This window comes from Lissotriton helveticus, chromosome 4_2, assembly GCF_964261635.1.
Source record: "Lissotriton helveticus chromosome 4_2, aLisHel1.1, whole genome shotgun sequence".
Classification (NCBI taxonomy): Eukaryota; Metazoa; Chordata; class Amphibia; order Caudata; family Salamandridae; genus Lissotriton; species Lissotriton helveticus.
Genome location: NC_136064.1, coordinates 93,888,239 through 93,907,990, shown reverse-complemented (window position 1 = coordinate 93,907,990; position 19,752 = coordinate 93,888,239). Strand labels below are relative to the sequence as shown.

Genomic DNA, 19,752 nt, shown 5'->3' with positions numbered 1-19,752 from the left:
GCTGGTGCTCTGAGACAGTGATTCGCTGGCGCTCGGAGATGTTGATTCACTGCCGCTCTGAGATGGTGATTTGCTGGCGCTCTGAGATGGTGATTCGCTGGTGCTCTGAGATGGTGATTCGCTGGTGCTCTGAGATGGTGATTCACTGCCGCTCTGAGATGGTGATTCGCTGGCGCTCTGAGATGGTGAACCGCTGGTGCTCTGAGATTGTGATTCACTGGCACTCTGAGATGGGGATTCACTGTTTCTCTGAGATGGTGATTCACTGGCACTCTGAGATGGTGATTCGCTGGCGCTCTGAGATGGTGATTCGCTGGTGCTCTGAGATGGTGATTCGCTGGTGCTCTGAGATGGTGATTCGCTGGTGCTCTGTCTGAGATGGTGATTCGCTGGTGCTCTGAGATGGTGATTCGCTGGTGCTCTGAGATGGTGATTCGCTGGAACTCTGAAATGGTGATTTGCTGATGCTCGGTGATGGTGTTACGCTGGTGCTCTTAGATGGTGATTCGCTGGTGCTCTGAGATGGTGATTCACTTGCGCTCTGAGATGGTGATTCACTGGCGCTCTGAGATGGTGATTTGCTGGTGCTCTTAGATGGTGATTCGCTGGTGCTCTGAGATGGTGATTCACTTGCGCTCTGAGATGGTGATTCACTGGCGCTCTGAGATGGTGATTCGCTGGTGCTCTGAGATGGTGATTCGTTTGCGCTCTGAGATGGTGATTCGCTGGCGCTCTGAGAGGGTGATTTGTTGGTGCTCTGAGATTGTGATTTGATAGTGCTCTTAGATGGTGATTTATTGGCGCTCTGAGATGGTGGTTCGCTAGTGCTCTGAGATGGTGATTCGCTGGTGCTCTGAGATGGTGATTCGCTCGGGCTCTGAGATGGTGATCTGTTTGTGCTCTGAGATGGTGATTCACTGGTGCTCTGAGATTGGTATTCATCTGCGCTTGTACATGGTGATTTGGTGGAGCTCTGAGATGGTGATTCGCTGGCGCTCTGAGATGGTGATTAGCTGGCGCTCTGAGATGGTGATTCCCTGGTGCTCTGAGATGGTGATTTGCTGGTGCTCTGAGATGGTGATTCGCTAGTTAGTGAGATGGTGATTTGTTGGTGCTCTGAGATGATGATTCGCTGGCACTCTGAGCTGGTGATTTGCTGATGCTCTGTGATGGTGATTCCCTGGAGCTCTTAGATGGTGATTCACTGGTGCTCTGAGATTGGTATTCGTCTGCGCTTGGAGATGGTGATTTGGTGGAGCTCTGAGATGGTGATTCGCTGGCGCTCTGAGATGGTGATTCGCTGGCGCTCTGAGATGGTGATTTGCTGGTGCTCTGAGATAGTGATTCACTGGCGCTCTGAGATGGTGATTCGCTGGCGCTCTGAGATGGTGATTCCCTGGTGCTCTGAGATGATGATTCGCTGGTGCTCTGAGATGGTGATTCGCGAGTTAGTGAGATGGTGATTTGTTGGTGCTCTGAGATGATGATTCGCTGGCACTCTGAGATGGTGATTTGCTGATGCTCTGTGATGGTGATTCGCTGGTGCTCCTAGATGGTGATTCGCTGGTGCTCTGAGATGGTGATTCACTTGCGCTCTGAGATGGTGATTCACTGGCACGCTGAGATGGTGATTTTCTGGCGCTCTGAGATGGTGATTTGCTGGTGCTCGGAAATGGTGAATTGCTGGCGCTCTGAGATGGTGATTTGATGGCGCTCTGATATGGCCATTCACTGGAGCTCTGAGATGGTGATTCACTTGCGCTCTGAGATGGTGATTCACTTGCGCTCTGAGATGGCGATTCACTGGCACACTGAGATGGTGATTTGCTGGTGCTCTGAGGTGGTGATTCGATGGCGCTCTGATATGGCCATTCACTGGAGCTCTGAGATGGTGATTCAATGGCGCTCTGAGATGGTGATTCGATGGTGCTCTGAGATGGTGATTCACTGGCGCGCTGAGATGGTGATTTGCTGGGGCTCTGAGATGGTGATTCAATGGCGCTCTGAGATGGTGATTCGATGGTGCTCTGAGATGGTGATTCACTGGCGCGCTGAGATGGTGATTTGCTGGCGCTCTGAGATGGTGATTCAATGGCGCTCTGAGATGGTGATTCAATGGCGCTCTGAGATGGTGATTTGCTGGCGCTCTGAGATGGTGATTCAATGGCGCTCTGAGATGGTGATTCAATGGCGCTCTGAGATGGTGATTCGATGGTGCTCTGAGATGGTGATTCACTGGCGCTCTGAGATGGTGATTCAATGGCTCTCTGAGATGGTGATTCAATGGCACTCTGAGATGGTGATTCGATGGTGCTCTGAGATGGTGATTCACTGGCGCTCTGAGATGGTGATTCAATGGCGCTCTGAGATGGTGATTCAATGGCGCTCTGAGATGGTGATTCGATGGTGCTCTGAGATGGTGATTCACTGGCGCTCTGAGATGGTGATTCAATGGCGCTCTGAGATGGTGATTCAATGGCGCTCTGAGATGGTGATTCGATGGTGCTCTGAGATGGTGATTCACTGGCGCGCTGAGATGGTGATTTGCTGGTTCCCACAGATTTCCAAAGATTTCTACTAAGAGCCATTTCAGGGCCAGAGTTGAGAACTGGCTCAACAGAGTTGAAAAATAAGAACAGCATGTCTGGCAAAAATCATCTACCTGGGTCACCGGCACATAATATTTTCTGTACTTAATTTCTATATGTGTGTCTCTCTCTTTTTGTCTACCAACCTATACCAATATTTTTTGTGCCTGTTTCCCTGGTTTCTTCTATTCATCAATGTAATCTTTTTCTGTTTATCCTTCACTGGCTTACGTTTCCAGCATCAGACAACGCTTCAAATGTGGCCTCTCCACCTAAACTTCCAGCATCCCCTGTGCCTCTGCTTACTGCGTACAATGCTCCCTTGACTTTTAGCCAGGTGTGCGCTTCACTCATACACATATGCATCCGTTTCCATATGTTCATCTGTCCATCCTACGCAATCCATCCATTCATCTTGACTGCTATCCTGCGGAAATTTAACTCTACAAAACCATACACCGAGCTCTGTTGATATCTTCTGTCGATATCTCCTCATTCATTTATATGTGGCTATATATATCTTCACATATAGAAACATGTTGATATAACGTGTCTCTGCATACGCGTGCTGTATCGCCCACGCTGGTCTACGTCATTTCCAATGCATACATGAGCTTACAGCACCCATACTGGTATGTAACAGACAAGCATTTTTTCCACAGATTTCTGTAGATAAACAGTCTGCAGGATGTCGTTCATACGAGTATGAGCAATACCAATACTGCTATCAAAGCATATATGTATTAATAAAAGGCCATTTGCATGAGAAACAAGACTTGGTAGACACACGGCTACTTCGTACCTCACCAGATGCTGAATTATATGTATGTATGTGTATATATATATATATATATATATATATATATATATATATATATATATATATGTATGTATATATATATATATATATATATATATATATATATATATATATATATATATATATATATATATATATATATATATATATATATATATATATATGTGCGGATCGCCCATAGGACTGTACATGAGACGCACACATTCACATGGCCCTGAAAGGAAGCCTTTGCCACGTAGACATGTGATGTAATGGCCCCCTCCCCGGACCCTGGCACCGATGCCTACCTGCTCATACCAGTCCCGGTTGGAGCACGTGCACTCGGGCCACCATCCGGTGCCGTTGCCGTTCATCTTGGGGGTGGCACTCTTGGGGGGCGCCTTCAGCGTGGGGGTGGCGGTCTCGCGGGGCGGCGCCGCCGCCGGGCCCATCTTGGCCTTGGTCCGGGGCGTGGGCACCCCGGCGGCCTGGGAGGGCAGCGTCTGCGAGCTGTAGCCCCCGTAGCCCGGGCCGTACTGCTCGTGCTGCCAGTCGCCGTAGGTGGGGGGCTCCATGCGGCGCAGGGCCGCCATGCGCGTCACCTCGTAGCATTCCGGGCACTTGCAGCAGTGGTGGTGCTTGTGCATGTTACCTCCCAAAACACATAGGAGCCGCGGCAGCCAGGAAGGGGGAATACAAAAATATCCGTCGAGTGATGAAAAATGGCTCCCACGCTCCTGGTCTGCGCCCCTCGCCTTCCCTCGGAGACGTAATCCAGGCCTTATGTACAAAAATATATGTCTATCTATATATGTTACATATATATAATTGTTCCTATGCTATCTCCACCGATATCCAAAAAGCCTCCGCGGTCCCCGTGATGCTGGCGTCCGCCTGGCTGTCTTGCGTGTCGGAGGCTCCGTCGGCGGCCTCGCTCCTCTCGTGGGTTCCTGGTGCCACCGACTGTGCCCTGCTCCCCTCACCGATGCGTCCTCGCTCCCGTGTCCCCCCCGGGGGGGAAGGCTCCTCTCGGTGGATGGCAGCGCCCCGGGGTTGTCGCCCCTTCCTCGGGCTCGGTCTCTCCCTTCTTCGCTCGGCTCCGTCCTCGGTGTGAGGGGGAGGTGGAGAGGAGGGGGTGGGGGCTGCTGCCTCTAGCCCCGGTGATGAGCGGCAGAGAGTGCTAGCGCATCCTCCTCCCTCGCCTGCATCCCTGCTCTCCCGGCGACAGCCAATCAGCGGCCAGCGGCGGCAGCAGCAGGACCAGCGCTGGGGAGGCTGTCAGCGGCGGCTTTAAAGGGACCGCCCGCTTCTCTGAGAGCGTCTTCTGCCGATCTGGCCCTTCTAGGCACCGGGGGCTCCCTCCCGCTGGCAGGGGCACCAGGGAGCCATAGATCCTTGCGTGTGCACGGAACACGTGTGAACATGTGTGTGGGGGACACGTGCGAGCTGCCGGCCGTTCATCGCTCCGTGCCGCCCGGCTATCATCCGTACCGGCTTAGAAGTGCCCCTTCTTTGGGCACATGTGGGGGCTTGGCGATGAAGCAGTCTGCCCACGATCGAACAGCGAGGCACAGGTGGAGCGCCGGGGTCACGCAAGCCTCATCGACCCTGAATTACCAGCATCGCCACGGGTTTTAATCAAGTGAACAAGCTCCTCTATTTGAGAGAAAAAAAAGTTGCGTGCTCATCTTGCTGTCACTGTGACGTGTGCTTACGTGTTCTTTCGTAGTGATGTCACGGCGTCATATGTATCCATTCCACATGGTTCTCGGAAGTAATACAATCACTGCAAAGTCAATGGTATGTTATTTTGTATTTATGTAGCGCCAACCGCCGGTGCCAATCGCAGCGCCCTCTCAATCAGGAGGAGCCCCCGTTCGCGAGTGTCTGTGGGTGGGGGTGTTTGTCTGTGTGTACTTAGTCGAGAGTTTCTTTGGTGCTCTTAGAAACGGGTTGTGTGAGCTAGGGTGCACATAGTGAGGCCCATGTATGTCTTCGTGGCGCCTGGATGCAGAGGCGGGGAGTCGAAGCGCCATACCCTGTCCCTCTCCACTGAGACGCCGCTGTTCACTCCTCACCTGGTGGTCTCGTGTCTGGGGACGGGGACGGGGGGGTGTTAAGATGATGGATGCTCTATTACCTGCCTGTTGGTTGCGTGACAGTGTCGTGGTTTGGCCTGGCTTTGGGGGCGGGTGTTAACACATGCATGTGGACACAGCTGGTCAGTTGATCAGAGCCCCTCTTTATACCCACGTGACGATAAGCAAACCCCCGGAAGCAGCTGTCACCGCAGTTTCACTATAGCGCTGCCCCCTGCCTTCTTCACTAGGCGCTTGATGATTTGCATATGACCCGTCGCGGGTCAACAACCAGCGCCCTTTGTGTCCCAGCCTCAGATGCGCGATGTCGTTTGTCGTCTCATTGGCTACAGAAAGGGACATACACACAGCACATACCCAGGCTGTCACGACGATGACGTCATTCGTTATGCGTCAGTGAAATGTGCAGCAATATTTTCACTTCTGAGATGTCATCACGGTATCGCTATTAACTATGTAAATACACTTTCAGTTCACCCGGGACTACAAGGATAATACAGGTTTTGATGATTTCCATGACACCGTCAGTGAGTCACGTGACGTCTGATTCCGAGTTGGTGAGTCACCAGTGATGTCACACAGACGCGACATTATCTCTGTAGAGTTGTGATACGTGATGTCATAGTGGAGCAGATGGGACTGTTATCATTTCAGTGACATATGTTAATGTTCATTTTAGCGAGGTTGTAAGTGAAAAATATATCTTGTTTTCCCTGCGCTGACGTTTGAATCACGTCACGAGTCCCCTCACATTTGGTCAAAGTAACAACATTTTTAATATAATGTCATTAATGAGTTTAAGTGAACTGTTTATCGGGGCTTTTTCTCAGTGATGTCATCGGGGATAGATATCATTGTTTTATTTTGGTGATGCCGTCTGTGACGTCACATAGCAATATGTCACAATATCTGAATTTGGTGATGTATCAGTGATATCACCACATATGGGTATAGATATGTTTTCCTCCAAAATATTAACAGTGATGTCACAGAGAACTATCTTTCAAGAATTCCACACGGTGATGTCATCACAGTTGAATACACGTCAGTGTTGTGTAGGAAGCTGTCTCTATAGTGCACAGAGACGAAGCACACTGTGCAGAGAGTCCAGTGAGACCCGGACTGGTACACAGAGGCAAAAGTAGATAATACTAGCGCTCTATGTGCGGGCGAGTAGAGCAGTCAGGCTTAGCAGAGGGCAGTGCTAAGCATTAGTTTTACTGACAGAGGCAATAAATGAGACACACACTCGAGAATAAATCTGAGACCAATTTACAAAAATACCATCGATTGTTATGTAATTTTTCAGACCAAGAACTTTGTTCTACAGTAAGTACTTTTCTAAGATAAGAATTTTTCCAGTTTGCAAAATAAATCACTTTTGAACGCAATTACGCACCATTGAAGTCAATGGAAGAGAATAGAAAAATGCTTATAAAATCACTTCGTTGGATCTCAAGATTTGCCTTCTGGATTTAGGTAAGGGGCAGCCGTGGTCCATGCATGTAACAGCAGTGGGGCCAGGTAAGGGGGAATTTCGAGGGACGATGCAGAGGGAAAATTAAATAAATAATTAATTTTCTCTCAGCATCTTCCCTTGAAATCCCCCCTAACACGGCACAACCGCCCCACCGGTTACCTGTACAGACCGTGGATAGTAAGTAGCAAGGCCAGGCTCAATGTTCCATCAATGGATTCTCAGTAGCATCCCAGATTCTGCCGGAAGCGTGCTGCCGAGGTTGTGGGTAGCTGCTGCACTATGAAGAAGGGGGGCCTGGTCACCCCCACGCTCCTGTGCCTGCTGCCGCAGCCCCAGCCTCCCGAGGGCCGCCGAGCCCACACCAGCTTTTCCCGCCGCCCCAGCCTCCCGAGGGCTGCCGAGCCCACACCAGCTTTTCCCGCCGCCCCAGCCTCCCGAGGGCCGCCGAGCCCACACCAGCTTTTCCCGCCGCCCCAGCCCGTGGCCCCGCCCCCCCGACAGCCGATTGGCTCGCGCTCCCGCCTCCCCGCAGACCCTCCCGACCGGCTCCCTTCTTATGACGTCCCCAGAGCGACCGCGCAGCGGACGCGCGCAGCGGGAGCACCGATTGAGCGCCGAAGGTGCGCCAAAGGTAAGCCCGTCTGCGCCCGTCCGCGCCTGGACCGTGCCCAGCGCCAGGACCCCTGACCCTCGCAGACCCCAGCCCACCCGCCGGACGTACGCCGCCGCCACCCTCAACGCACTCAACGCCGGCCGAACCCCTGGATGCTACCGAGCCACCCCGAGACGCACCCACGGACCCTTCATCTGCCAGTCCTGCAAGTTCTCCTGCACCCGGACCTGCACTGCACCAGCACCCACCAAGCCGAACTCCAGCAGCACCCACCTGAAGTGCATCCTGCTCAACACCCGCTCCGTCCACAGACACGCCGTCGAGCTCTGGAACCTGCTCGACACCACAGCCCCAGACGTCGCCTTCCTCACGGAAACCTGGATGAACGCCTCCTCAGCGCCCGACATCGCCATCGCCATCCCGGACGGCTACAAGATCATCCGGAGAGACCGCGTCAACCAGACAGGAGGAGGCATCGCCATCATTCACAGGAACACCATCCGCATCACGACCAACACCGGCGACACCATCGCACCCGCCGAACACCTGCACTTCCAGATCCATGTCAACCCCAAGACCACCCTCAGAGGCACCCTCATCTACAGACCCCCGGGACCACGCACACAATTCAGCGAGGACATCGCCGACTTCATCAGCCCGCTCGCCCTCCCCTCAGCCGACTACATCCTCCTCGGGGACCTCAACTTCCACCTGGAGAACAACGACGACCACAACACCACCACCCTGCTGGAAAACCTCGCAAACCTGGGACTCAAGCAGCTGGTGACCACCCCCACCCACCTCGCCGGACACACTCTCGACGCCGTCTTCTCATCCAGCAAAGACATGGCCTTCAGCCACGCCACAGGACTCCACTGGTCGGACCACAGCTGCGTCCACTTCACCTTCAGAAGAACGACGACCCACCACCACCAGCAACAGGTTGCCCGAAGAAGCTGGAACAAGATCACAGCCGACCAGCTCGCCACTTCCCTGAGTCAGCACCCTCCCGCCAGCTCAGCGAACCCCAGCCAGGCCGCCGACAACCTCACGAAGTGGATCAGCAACTGCGCGGACGAACTCGCCCCTCTGAGGACCCCGCCCAGCAGACCCGGCAGCAAGAAAGCCCCATGGTTCACCGTCGAACTCAAGAGCTCCAAGAAGAACTGCCGAGCCCTCGAGAAAGTCTGGAGAAGGGAACCAACACCGGACAACATGACCACCCTCAAGCTTGCCACCCGGAAGCACCACCAACTGATCCGCGCCACCAAGAAAACTGCATTCAAGGACCGACTGGACAACAACGCACACAACTGCAAGGAACTCTTCAACATCGTGAAAGAGCTCTCCAACCCCAACGCCGGAAACAACGACATCACCCCATCGCAAGACCTCTGCAACTCCCTCGCCACCTACTTCCACAACAAGATCGCGGACATACACAACAGCTTCAGCATTCAACCATCGCACACAACAACCGCAGCAACGCCGCCCACCACCACCCTCCGCGCCTGGACTCCGATCAGCACCGATGACACCGTCCGCATGATGAACTCCATCCACTCCGGATCTCCGACCGACCCCTGCCCTCACCACGTCTTCAACAAGGCCGACGCTGTCATCGCACCCCACCTGCGGGACATCGTCAACACCTCCTTCGACACCGCCACCTTCCCGGAGAGCTGGAAGCACGCCAAACTCAGCGCTCTACTAAAGAAACCAACAGCGGACCCCACCGAACTCAAGAACTACCGCCCCATCTCGCTCCTCCCGTTTCCAGCCAAAGTCATCGAGAAGACCGTCAACAAACAGCTGGCCGCCTTCCTCGAGACAAATGGATCCCTCGACCCCTCACAGTCTGGCTTCCGAGCCAACCACAGCACCGAGACCGCCCTCATCGCTGCCACAGATGACATCCGAGCCCTGATGGACAACGGAGAAACAGCGGCCCTCATCCTCCTAGACCTCTCCGCGGCATTCGACACTGTCTGCCACCGCACCCTAGTGCAGCGCCTCAGCAACGTCGGAATTCAGGAGAAGGCACTGGAATGGATCGTCTCCTTCCTCGACGGAAGAACACAGAGAGTCCGTCTACCACCGTACAAGTCAGAGGCCACCGAAGTCATCTGCGGCGTCCCTCAAGGATCCTCGCTGAGCCCCACCCTCTTCAACGTCTACATGAGCCCCCTCGCGCCCATCGCACGCCAACACAACCTGAACATCATCTCCTACGCCGATGACACCCAGCTGATCCTCTCACTGACCAACGACCCCGCCGCTTCCAGAGCCAACCTTCACGAAGGGATGAAAGATGTAGCCGAGTGGATGACAACCAGCCGCCTGAAACTGAACTCAGACAAGACGGAAATCCTCATCCTGGGCTCTTCGCCCTCCGCCTGGGACGACTCCTGGTGGCCCCCCGCCCTGGGCACCGCACCCACACCGACAGACCACGCACGCAACCTGGGCTTCATCCTGGACTCCTCCCTCTCCATGACCAGACAAGTCAACGCCGTCTCCTCGTCATGCTTCAACATCCTGCCGATGCTACGGAAGATCTTCCGGTGGATCCCCACCAAGACCAGGAAGACGGTCACCCAGGCCCTCGTCACCAGCCGACTGGACTACGGCAACGCCCTCTACGCCGGAACCACCGCCAAGCTCCAGAAGAGACTCCAGCGGATCCAGAACGCCTCAGCCAGACTCATCCTCGACATCCCCCGACGCAGCCACATCTCCGGACATCTGAGAGACCTGCACTGGCTCCCCATCAACAAGAGAATCACCTTCCGTCTCCTCACCCACGCACACAAAGCCCTACACGATCAAGGCCCGAGCTACCTCAACAACCGCATCAACTTCTACGCTCCCAAACGCCACCTCCGATCAGCCAGTCACGCCCTCGCCGCCGCCCCCGCATCCGAAGAACGACAACAGGAGGAAGGTCCTTCTCCCACCTGGCCGCCAAGACCTGGAACTCCCTCCCGACCGACCTGCGCCTGACCCAAGACCACCTCTCCTTCAGGAAGAAGCTCAAGACCTGGCTGTTCGAGCAGTAGCAGCACCCCCCCCCCAAGCGCCTTGAGACCCTCGGGTAAGTAGTGCGCTCTATAAATGTCCTTGATTGATTGATTGATTGATTGACACACTGCACAAGAAGACTTAAAGGTAAGTTCTGGGGGGGTCCCACTCGAGGGAGCAGATCATAAGGGCCTCAGGACCATGGGAGCACAGCTGGTTTGCTGGTAGACAAGCCAGACGGGCAGATGCAGAGCAGATAGGTCAGTCGGGTGGCCCGCGTCAAGATCTTCTCGCGGTCAGGAGCAAGCAGTTTGGAGAGGTGATTCCGAGACAGCTGACCCACTCACGGAGTGGGTCTCGGAGGTCTCCACGCCCCTCGACGGTGCTTGTTTCCTGGGCAGTTGGATTCTGGATTGGACTCTTTGTCTCAAGTGTATGCTGATGAGGGTCTGGTACTCCGGGTGTTGGCTCTTCACGGGTCCAGTAGTTTCTGGTGTCTCAACACTTGGAGGTGAGACAGATTTGATCCTCTGGGGCTGGTATACCACTTTTGGTTCGCTAGTATTTGGGAATTTCAGAAGCTGAAGGAGACAACACATTCTTACAAGTTAGAAATAATTCCTTACTCCATCGGAGGAACTGCTTATCCAATCTATCCATACAAAGAAAAAGGGAGTGCCACAGCAATAAAAACCAAGGGTTCATAGGCTTAGACCTGTGCACACATGTCCAAGCCCCTTTCTTCACAGGGTCTGGGATGGCTCCATTGGTGGAGTCCCAGTGAAGAGGTGTTGGTCTCCACAAGGAACTTCTTGTCATCTTTCTAAACAATTTGCTTGAAAATGTATGTGTATAACTCTGAATGAGTTAGAATGTCCCTAGGCACCATTCCTGGAGAGACTCACACTGTGACATCTAGCCTGACTCTGAGTTTTTGTTGTAGCATGACCTCTACATGATGTTGGCTTTGTAGTGTTTTTATCTAGGAACCAGAATCGATATTTCTATTGTATGCCCTTGTCCGGTTATAATCAATAATATCCATACAACGGCAAATTAATCATATCCATAATTCAGTCGTGGCACATGCTGTCACATTAAGCAAGACTACTTCCCCGGCCCCCTAGAAAGCACACCGAGTTCTCTAAACAAAACCAAGCCTCCAGCAACCTGGGAAATCCCCATTGCTTTTGTTTTGATTTCGTCCTAGAACTCCTGTAAAGCACTGTAAGAACGGCCAGTTCTTAGTGACATCTTTATTGACGTCTTATGTCCAACCTTCCGTCAAACCCGGCACCTTTCAGGTTTAAATATACCAACGTTGCCTTAAGCAAACACACAGTGGTGGTTTTGGAGCAGCTATCTACTTGCCCGAGAGCCCACGGACGCTGCCCCTCCCTTTTGACGCGCTGAGAAAGACGCTACCTTTTCTCCTGCCGAGAAAATCCAGCTCCGGCTTTTTCAGCCTACCCTTGCGGGTTACTGGGATATCGAGTCCTGAGAGAGAGATACCAGACCTCCTGCTTTCTATTACCCAGGTACGGAGCTGACTAAACCCGTAAAGAGAATTCTTGAGTCAGATTCTTGGCAAAACAAACTTAACTTAAACTGCTACCTACTTACTCCTTCCCACGTATTAGGCTTAGGTCAGGTACACCAGGGTAGGCGAATTTAGAAGCACCAGTTGAGTACGATTAGTCAATGTATATATGTATGTATATATTTTATCTATTTTAAAGTATCATATGGCTAAGAAACCATATCTATGCTATTACAGTATTATTTTATAATCCTCCTTTTACTGTAAGCACTTTACTTTACCATGAGTATTACAATCGTGGCAATTCATTTCTCTTGCATGAGGAAGAAGACTGCTCAATAAATTATACCTTTTATTGAAAACGCCCGTCTCTCTTTTCTCTGCATTCTGGTGAAACTAAGTACGCACATTTGACTGAGTGAAATAGATGACTTTTGTTTTCACACGACTCTAGAGATACACTCTTATTCAGGGAGAGCAAAGTTGTCATGTTTTATGGTTGTCAGAAGCTAATCCCTCCTTGTCTATCCAGGGAGGTTAAACTCCTCCTCGTTCATTCGAGAAAGTTTCTAGTGACCTCTGAGCTAGCTGGCAAACCTTAAGTCTAATATAGTCAGTAGAGACCTAGTCGACCTCAGTCCTACGTCTACACTGCTGAATATATTATTCCAATGCGCAGAGCCTATTGGGAATATACATGGCGCCCAACGTTTGGTAAGGCGATAAATCTAACGCAAGACGTTAGAGTAACTCAGTCGTGCTTTTTCACACAGACCCCTTTTTCCCATAAATTCTCCAAAAGACGTCTGGAGTGGGTAAGAGGTTAAAATCCGCCGGAACTTAGTAGGAAGAGATTTCTATGTATAGTTTTTTGTATAGTCAACGTTGAAGGATACTGTGTTCCAAAATATTGTGCAACTAATCTTTGTTTCCTTGAAACTTGATCTGCAACAAAAACCTTTCTGTCAGTAAAATGGGAGAAAGTGAAGACGAAAGGGAGGAACTAGAATAGCAGCTCGACTCCTAGAGGATGACACAAGTCTCCTACAGAATGACCCGAATGCTATACTCATTCCGGTCAACATAAGGAAAACTATAACACTTAAACTTATAGAAAATGGACTAACATCGAGAGGTGGTATAGTCGTATTCGTAATTGAGGCACATGAATATCGACAGACAGAGGTATTCTATTCATGGATAAACTTTCCAGCAACAAACACTGTCACACAAAAATTCCACTATTACAAAATAGAGGAACCTCCGGAAGAGTACACTCCTTTCGAGGAGGTGGAAATCCCATTAAAATACCAAGGACACCTGCTAAAGAAACCAACAGCGGACCCCACCGAACTCAAGAACTACCGCCCCATCTCGCTCCTCCCGTTTCCAGCCAAAGTCATCGAGAAGACCGTCAACAAACAGCTGGCCGCCTTCCTCGAGACAAATGGATCCCTCGACCCCTCACAGTCTGGCTTCTGAGCCAACCACAGCACCGAGACCGCCCTCATCGCTGCCACAGATGACATCCGAGCCCTGATGGACAACGGAGAAACAGCGGCCCTCATCCTCCTAGACCTCTCCGCGGCATTCGACACTGTCTGCCACCGCACCCTAGTGCAGCGCCTCAGCAACGTCGGAATTCAGGAGAAGGCACTGGAATGGATCGTCTCCTTCCTCGACGGAAGAACACAGAGAGTCCGTCTACCACCGTACAAGTCAGAGGCCACCGAAGTCATCTGCGGCGTCCCTCAAGGATCCTCGCTGAGCCCCACCCTCTTCAACGTCTACATGAGCCCCCTCGCGCCCATCGCACGCCAACACAACCTGAACATCATCTCCTACGCCGATGACACCCAGCTGATCCTCTCACTGACCAACGACCCCGCCGCTTCCAGAGCCAACCTTCACGAAGGGATGAAAGATGTAGCCGAGTGGATGACGACCAGCCGCCTGAAACTGAACTCAGACAAGACGGAAGTCCTCATCCTGGGCTCTTCGCCCTCCGCCTGGGACGACTCCTGGTGGCCCCCCGCCCTGGGCACCGCACCCACACCGACAGACCACGCACGCAACCTGGGCTTCATCCTGGACTCCTCCCTCTCCATGACCAGACAAGTCAACGCCGTCTCCTCGTAATGCTTCAACATCCTGCCCATGCTACGGAAGATCTTCCGGTGGATCCCCACCGAGACCAGGAAGACGGTCACCCAGGCCCTCGTCACCAGCCGACTGGACTACGGCAACGCCCTCTACGCCGGAACCACCGCCAAGCTCCAGAAGAGACTCCAGCAGATCCAGAACGCCTCAGCCAGACTCATCCTCGACATCCCCCGACGCAGCCACATCTCCGGACATCTGAGAGACCTGCACTGGCTCCCCGTCAACAAGAGAATCACCTTCCGTCTCCTCACCCACGCACACAAAGCCCTACACGATCAAGGCCCGAGCTACCTCAACAACCGCATCAACTTCTACGCTCCCAAACGCCACCTCCGATCAGCCAGTCATGCCCTCGCCGCCGTCCCCCGCATCCGAAGAACGACAACAGGAGGAAGGTCCTTCTCCCACCTGGCCGCCAAGACCTGGAACTCCCTCCCTCCCGACCTGCGCCTGACCCAAGACCACCTCTCCTTCAGAAAGAAGCTCAAGACCTGGCTGTTCGAGCAGTAGCAGCACCCCCCCCCCCCAAGCGCCTTGAGACCCTCCGGGTAAGTAGTGCGCTCTATAAATGTCCTTGATTGATTGATTGATTGATTGACACACTGCACGAGAAGACTTAAAGGTAAGTTCTGGGGGGGTCCCACTCGAGGGAGCAGATCATAAGGGCCTCAGGACCATGGGAGCACAGCTGGTTTGCTGGTAGACAAGCCAGACGGGCAGATGCAGAGCAGATAGGTCAGTCGGGTGGCCCGCGTCAAGATCTTCTCGCGGTCAGGAGCAAGCAGTTTGGAGAGGTGATTCCGAGACAGCTGACCCACTCACGGAGTGGGTCTCGGAGGTCTCCACGCCCCTCGACGGTGCTTGTTTCCTGGGCAGTTGGATTCTGGATTGGACTCTTTGTCTCAAGTGTATGCTGATGAGGGTCTGGTACTCCGGGTGTTGGCGCTTCACGGGTCCAGTAGTTTCTGGTGTCTCAACACTTGGAGGTGAGACAGATTTGATCCTCTGGGGCTGGTATACCACTTTTGGTTCGCTAGTATTTGGGAATTTCAGAAGCTGAAGGAGACAACACATTCTTACAAGTTAGAAATAATTCCTTACTCCATCGGAGGAACTGCTTATCCAATCTATCCATACAAAGAAAAAGGGAGTGCCACAGCAATAAAAACCAAGGGTTCATAGGCTTAGACCTGTGCACACATGTCCAAGCCCCTTTCTTCACAGGGTCTGGGATGGCTCCATTGGTGGAGTCCCAGTGAAGAGGTGTTGGTCTCCACAAGGAACTTCTTGTCATCTTTCTAAACAATTTGCTTGAAAATGTATGTGTATAACTCTGAATGAGTTAGAATGTCCCTAGGCACCATTCCTGGAGAGACTCACACTGTGACATCTAGCCTGACTCTGAGTTTTTGTTGTAGCATGACCTCTACATGATGTTGGCTTTGTAGTGTTTTTATCTAGGAACCAGAATAGATATTTCTATTGTATGCCCTTGTCCGGTTATAATCAATAATATCCATACAACGGCAAATTAATCATATCCATAATTCAGTCGTGGCACATGCTGTCACATTAAGCAAGACTACTTCCCCGGCCCCCTAGAAAGCACACCGAGTTCTCTAAACAAAACCAAGCCTCCAGCAACCTGGGAAATCCCCATTGCTTTTGTTTTGATTTCGTCCTAGAACTCCTGTAAAGCACTGTAAGAACGGCCAGTTCTTAGTGACATCTTTATTGACGTCTTATGTCCAACCTTCCGTCAAACCCGGCACCTTTCAGGTTTAAATATACCAACGTTGCCTTAAGCAAACACACAGTGGTGGTTTTGGAGCAGCTATCTACTTGCCCGAGAGCCCACGGACGCTGCCCCTCCCTTTTGACGCGCTGAGAAAGACGCTACCTTTTCTCCTGCCGAGAAAATCCAGCTCTGGCTTTTTCAGCCTACCCTTGCGGGTTACTGGGATATCGAGTCCTGAGAGAGAGATACCAGACCTCCTGCTTTCTATTACCCAGGTACGGAGCTGACTAAACCCTTAAAGAGAATTCTTGAGTCAGATTCTTGGCAAAACAAACTTAACTTAAACTGCTACCTACTTACTCCTTCCCACGTATTAGGCTTAGGTCAGGTACACCAGGGTAGGCGTATTTAGAAGCACCAGTTGAGTACGATTAGTCAATGTATATATGTATGTATATATTTTATCTATTTTAAAGTATCATATGGCTAAGAAACCATATCTATGCTATTACAGTATTATTTTATAATCCTCCTTTTACTGTAAGCACTTTACTTTACCATGAGTATTACAATCGTGGCAATTCATTTCTCTTGCATGAGGAAGAAGACTGCTCAATAAATTATACCTTTTATTGAAAACGCCCGTCTCTCTTTTCTCTGCATTCTGGTGAAAGTATGTACGCACATTTGACTGAGTGAAATAGATGACTTTTGTTTTCACACGACTCTAGAGATACACTCTTATTCAGGGAGAGCAAAGTTGTCATGTTTTATGGTTGTCAGAAGCTAATCCCTCCTTGTCTATCCAGGGAGGTTAAACTCCTCCTCGTTCATTCGAGAAAGTTTCTAGTGACCTCTGAGCTAGCTGGCAAACCTTAAGTCTAATATAGTCAGTAGAGACCTAGTCGACCTCAGTCCTACGTCTACACTGCTGAATATATTATTCCAATGCGCAGAGCCTATTGGGAATATACATGGCGCCCAACGTTTGGTAAGGCGATAAATCTAACGCAAGACGTTAGAGTAACTCAGTCGTGCTTTTTCACACAGACCCCTTTTTCCCATAAATTCTCCAAAAGACGTCTGGAGTGGGTAAGAGGTTAAAATCCGCCGGAACTTAGTAGGAAAAGATTTCTATGTATAGTTTTTTGTATAGTCAACGTTGAAGGATACTGTGTTCCAAAATATTGTGCAACTAATCTTTGTTTCCTTGAAACTTGATCTGCAACAAAAACCTTTCTGTCAGTAAAATGGGAAAAAGTGAAGACGAAAGGGAGGAACTAGAATAGCAGCTCGACTCCTAGAGGATGACACAAGTCTCCTACAGAATGACCCGAATGCTATACTCATTCCGGTCAACATAAGGAAAACTATAACACTTAAACTTATAGAAAATAGACTAACATCGAGAGGTGGTATAGTCGTATTCGTAATTGAGGCACATGAATATCGACAGACAGAGGTATTCTATTCATGGATAAACTTTCCAGCAACAAACACTGTCACACAAAAATTCCACTATTACAAAATAGAGGAACCTCCGGAAGAGTACACTCCTTTCGAGGAGGTGGAAATCCCATTAAAATACTAAGAGCACCTGCTCTGGTTTAAAGGCGCCCTAAAACATAATAATCATATCACCAGGCTCGGTCCACTTGGTAGGCCAGGAGCAACGTGGCCGGTTCTAGCCAGCTACACACCACACCCAGACATTAATAAAATGTCAAGCGAAGAACTCTTAGTTAAAATAAAAAAATTAACACAGGCATATAGAGAGTTAATTCAATTGGCAACAGAGGATATAACTTTCCTCCAGAAATTGAAAGAAACAGATATAGCAGAACAGCCATTTGAACTTGCCAGAATCATAGAAAAATCCTATGAAGAACTAGGAAGAGATAGTTTGGGTGGGAAACCAGTAAAACCCCAACTAACTGAAAATCCTGAAAAGATATTTATTAAAAATAATCTAAACACTCCAAAAAAGAGCTGGGATGGAAATAAACAATCCACTCCCAAAGAAAAAAGATTCCAGTCCAGGAAGGTCTCCTAGGCGGAGAGAAAGATCTCCGGACCAAAGACACAAGTCTCCCCAGAGGGAGCCCTCTGAGAAAAGATACAACCTGAGAAATAGGGATAATTTGAAGAAACCTGATAGATATCAAGATATTGATACACATCCCTCTCGATCTTTTCAGACTTCCTCGCAGAAATCGGAAAGAAGAGGACGGTCAGAACACAGGGAAGAGCACGTCAAGTCCAAAGACAAGGAACCTGCTCATCAAAGTAAAAAAATACAATTTCCAAAAAAGAAGGTAGCCAGTATTAAAGTAATCAAACATGCCGAGGATACTGAGGACACAGCTGAAAAACGGAGAGTGGGCCCAGACAATGCTAGACAGCGCAGCAGAAGTGAGCATAGCTCGCAAGATCCTGATGAATCATCTGGACACAGTGGACACGAATGAATACATTCAGGTGGAAACTGCAGATACCAGAGTTAGCAAACCTCATAAGATATACGAAATAACATTACGTATAGAGGGAGATAAGACTAGGAAAGTAAGGGGTCTATTTTGGGATAACCTCTCCAAAGGCTATGATATCCTTTTAGCTGAAAAAGACTGGCCACCAGAGTTTGTCAGGGAGTGCCCTCATGGCGAAGAAATGATTATGCCTGCCTTCTCAAATCATATTCCGATTCATAGAAAATATACACTTGCAAGAAAGTGGGCGGTAGCCCAAGCTCCTGCATTATATAAAAATCATGTAGGATGGGATGAGGACTCTCCTTCTCACAAAATCCAGTTAAAATGTCAACCAACTGCACAAAGACAGTACCCAATTAAGCAAGAAGCTAAAAAACAGGTCAGGGAGATCTTAGATCAACTTGAATACCAGGGGGTGAGTGAAACATGCACCTCACAAATGAACAATCCTTTGTTTCCTGTCTCCAAGCCAGACAATTCATACCGTCTAGTTTTGGACTACAGGCACCTTAACTCATGTTGCAAAACTTTTGCAGTACAAAACTAACAAAGTGCAGCACTAATGAATAACATCGTGCGGAAAAAATACAAAATGACATTAGACATCTCTAATGGGTTCTTTTGTCAAAACATAGCACCTGAAAGCAGGTATTTGACCGCTTTCTCAATAATGGGTTCGCAGCAAATTTCTGTCGACTCCCACAGGGATTCAAGAATAGCCCAGGTTTATTCTCAGCAAGGGTAACAGAGTTACTATAAATGTATGATGATGAGGCATTATCTTATGTCGATGACATCTATCTGACAGATGATGACTTGGATACTCACTTGAAAAGAGTGAACACCATAATACTTGGGTTCGCAGCAGAGGGTTACAAATTCAACTTTAAAAAGTCACGAATTGCCCATCTAACAGTCCTGTTTTTAGGATATGAATTATCAAGTGAAGGCAAAAGCCTAGCAGACAATTTCTTAGAGAAATGCGGTGTAATCCAGCACCAAAAACGCTGAAAAACTTACAATCAATTCTAGGTTTCCTAAATTTCGGAAGAACTTACATTCTAAATTATGCAGAGAGGGTTAAACCTCTCTATGAACTAATAAAACCTGATTTTAAACCAATCAATTGGACTCAAAAACACACAGAAATTTTGAGATCATTGCAAACAGACATGTTAGCTAAAACAAAATTGCAAACTCGCGATAACACACGCAACCTTGT

The 19,752-nt window shown here is 50.1% G+C and overlaps 1 protein-coding gene across 4 annotated transcripts in view; it reads right to left on the bottom strand.

The window, feature by feature from the left end:
- Positions 1–19,752, bottom strand: part of DLG3 (discs large MAGUK scaffold protein 3) — a 1,928,515-nt gene that overhangs the window by 1,120,363 nt on the left and 788,400 nt on the right. Inside the window, exon 1 of one of the 4 annotated variants that reach the window (XM_078640194.1) lies at positions 3,696–4,049. The exons of 2 other annotated variants lie outside the window; for them this stretch is intronic. In XM_078640194.1, the coding sequence (XP_078496320.1) occupies positions 3,696–4,034 (339 nt within the window). In that variant the 5' untranslated portion in view covers positions 4,035–4,049. Of the gene's footprint in view, positions 1–3,695; positions 4,050–19,752 lie in introns of those variants that run through there. One more of the 4 variants, XM_078640193.1, reaches the window with a different exon arrangement.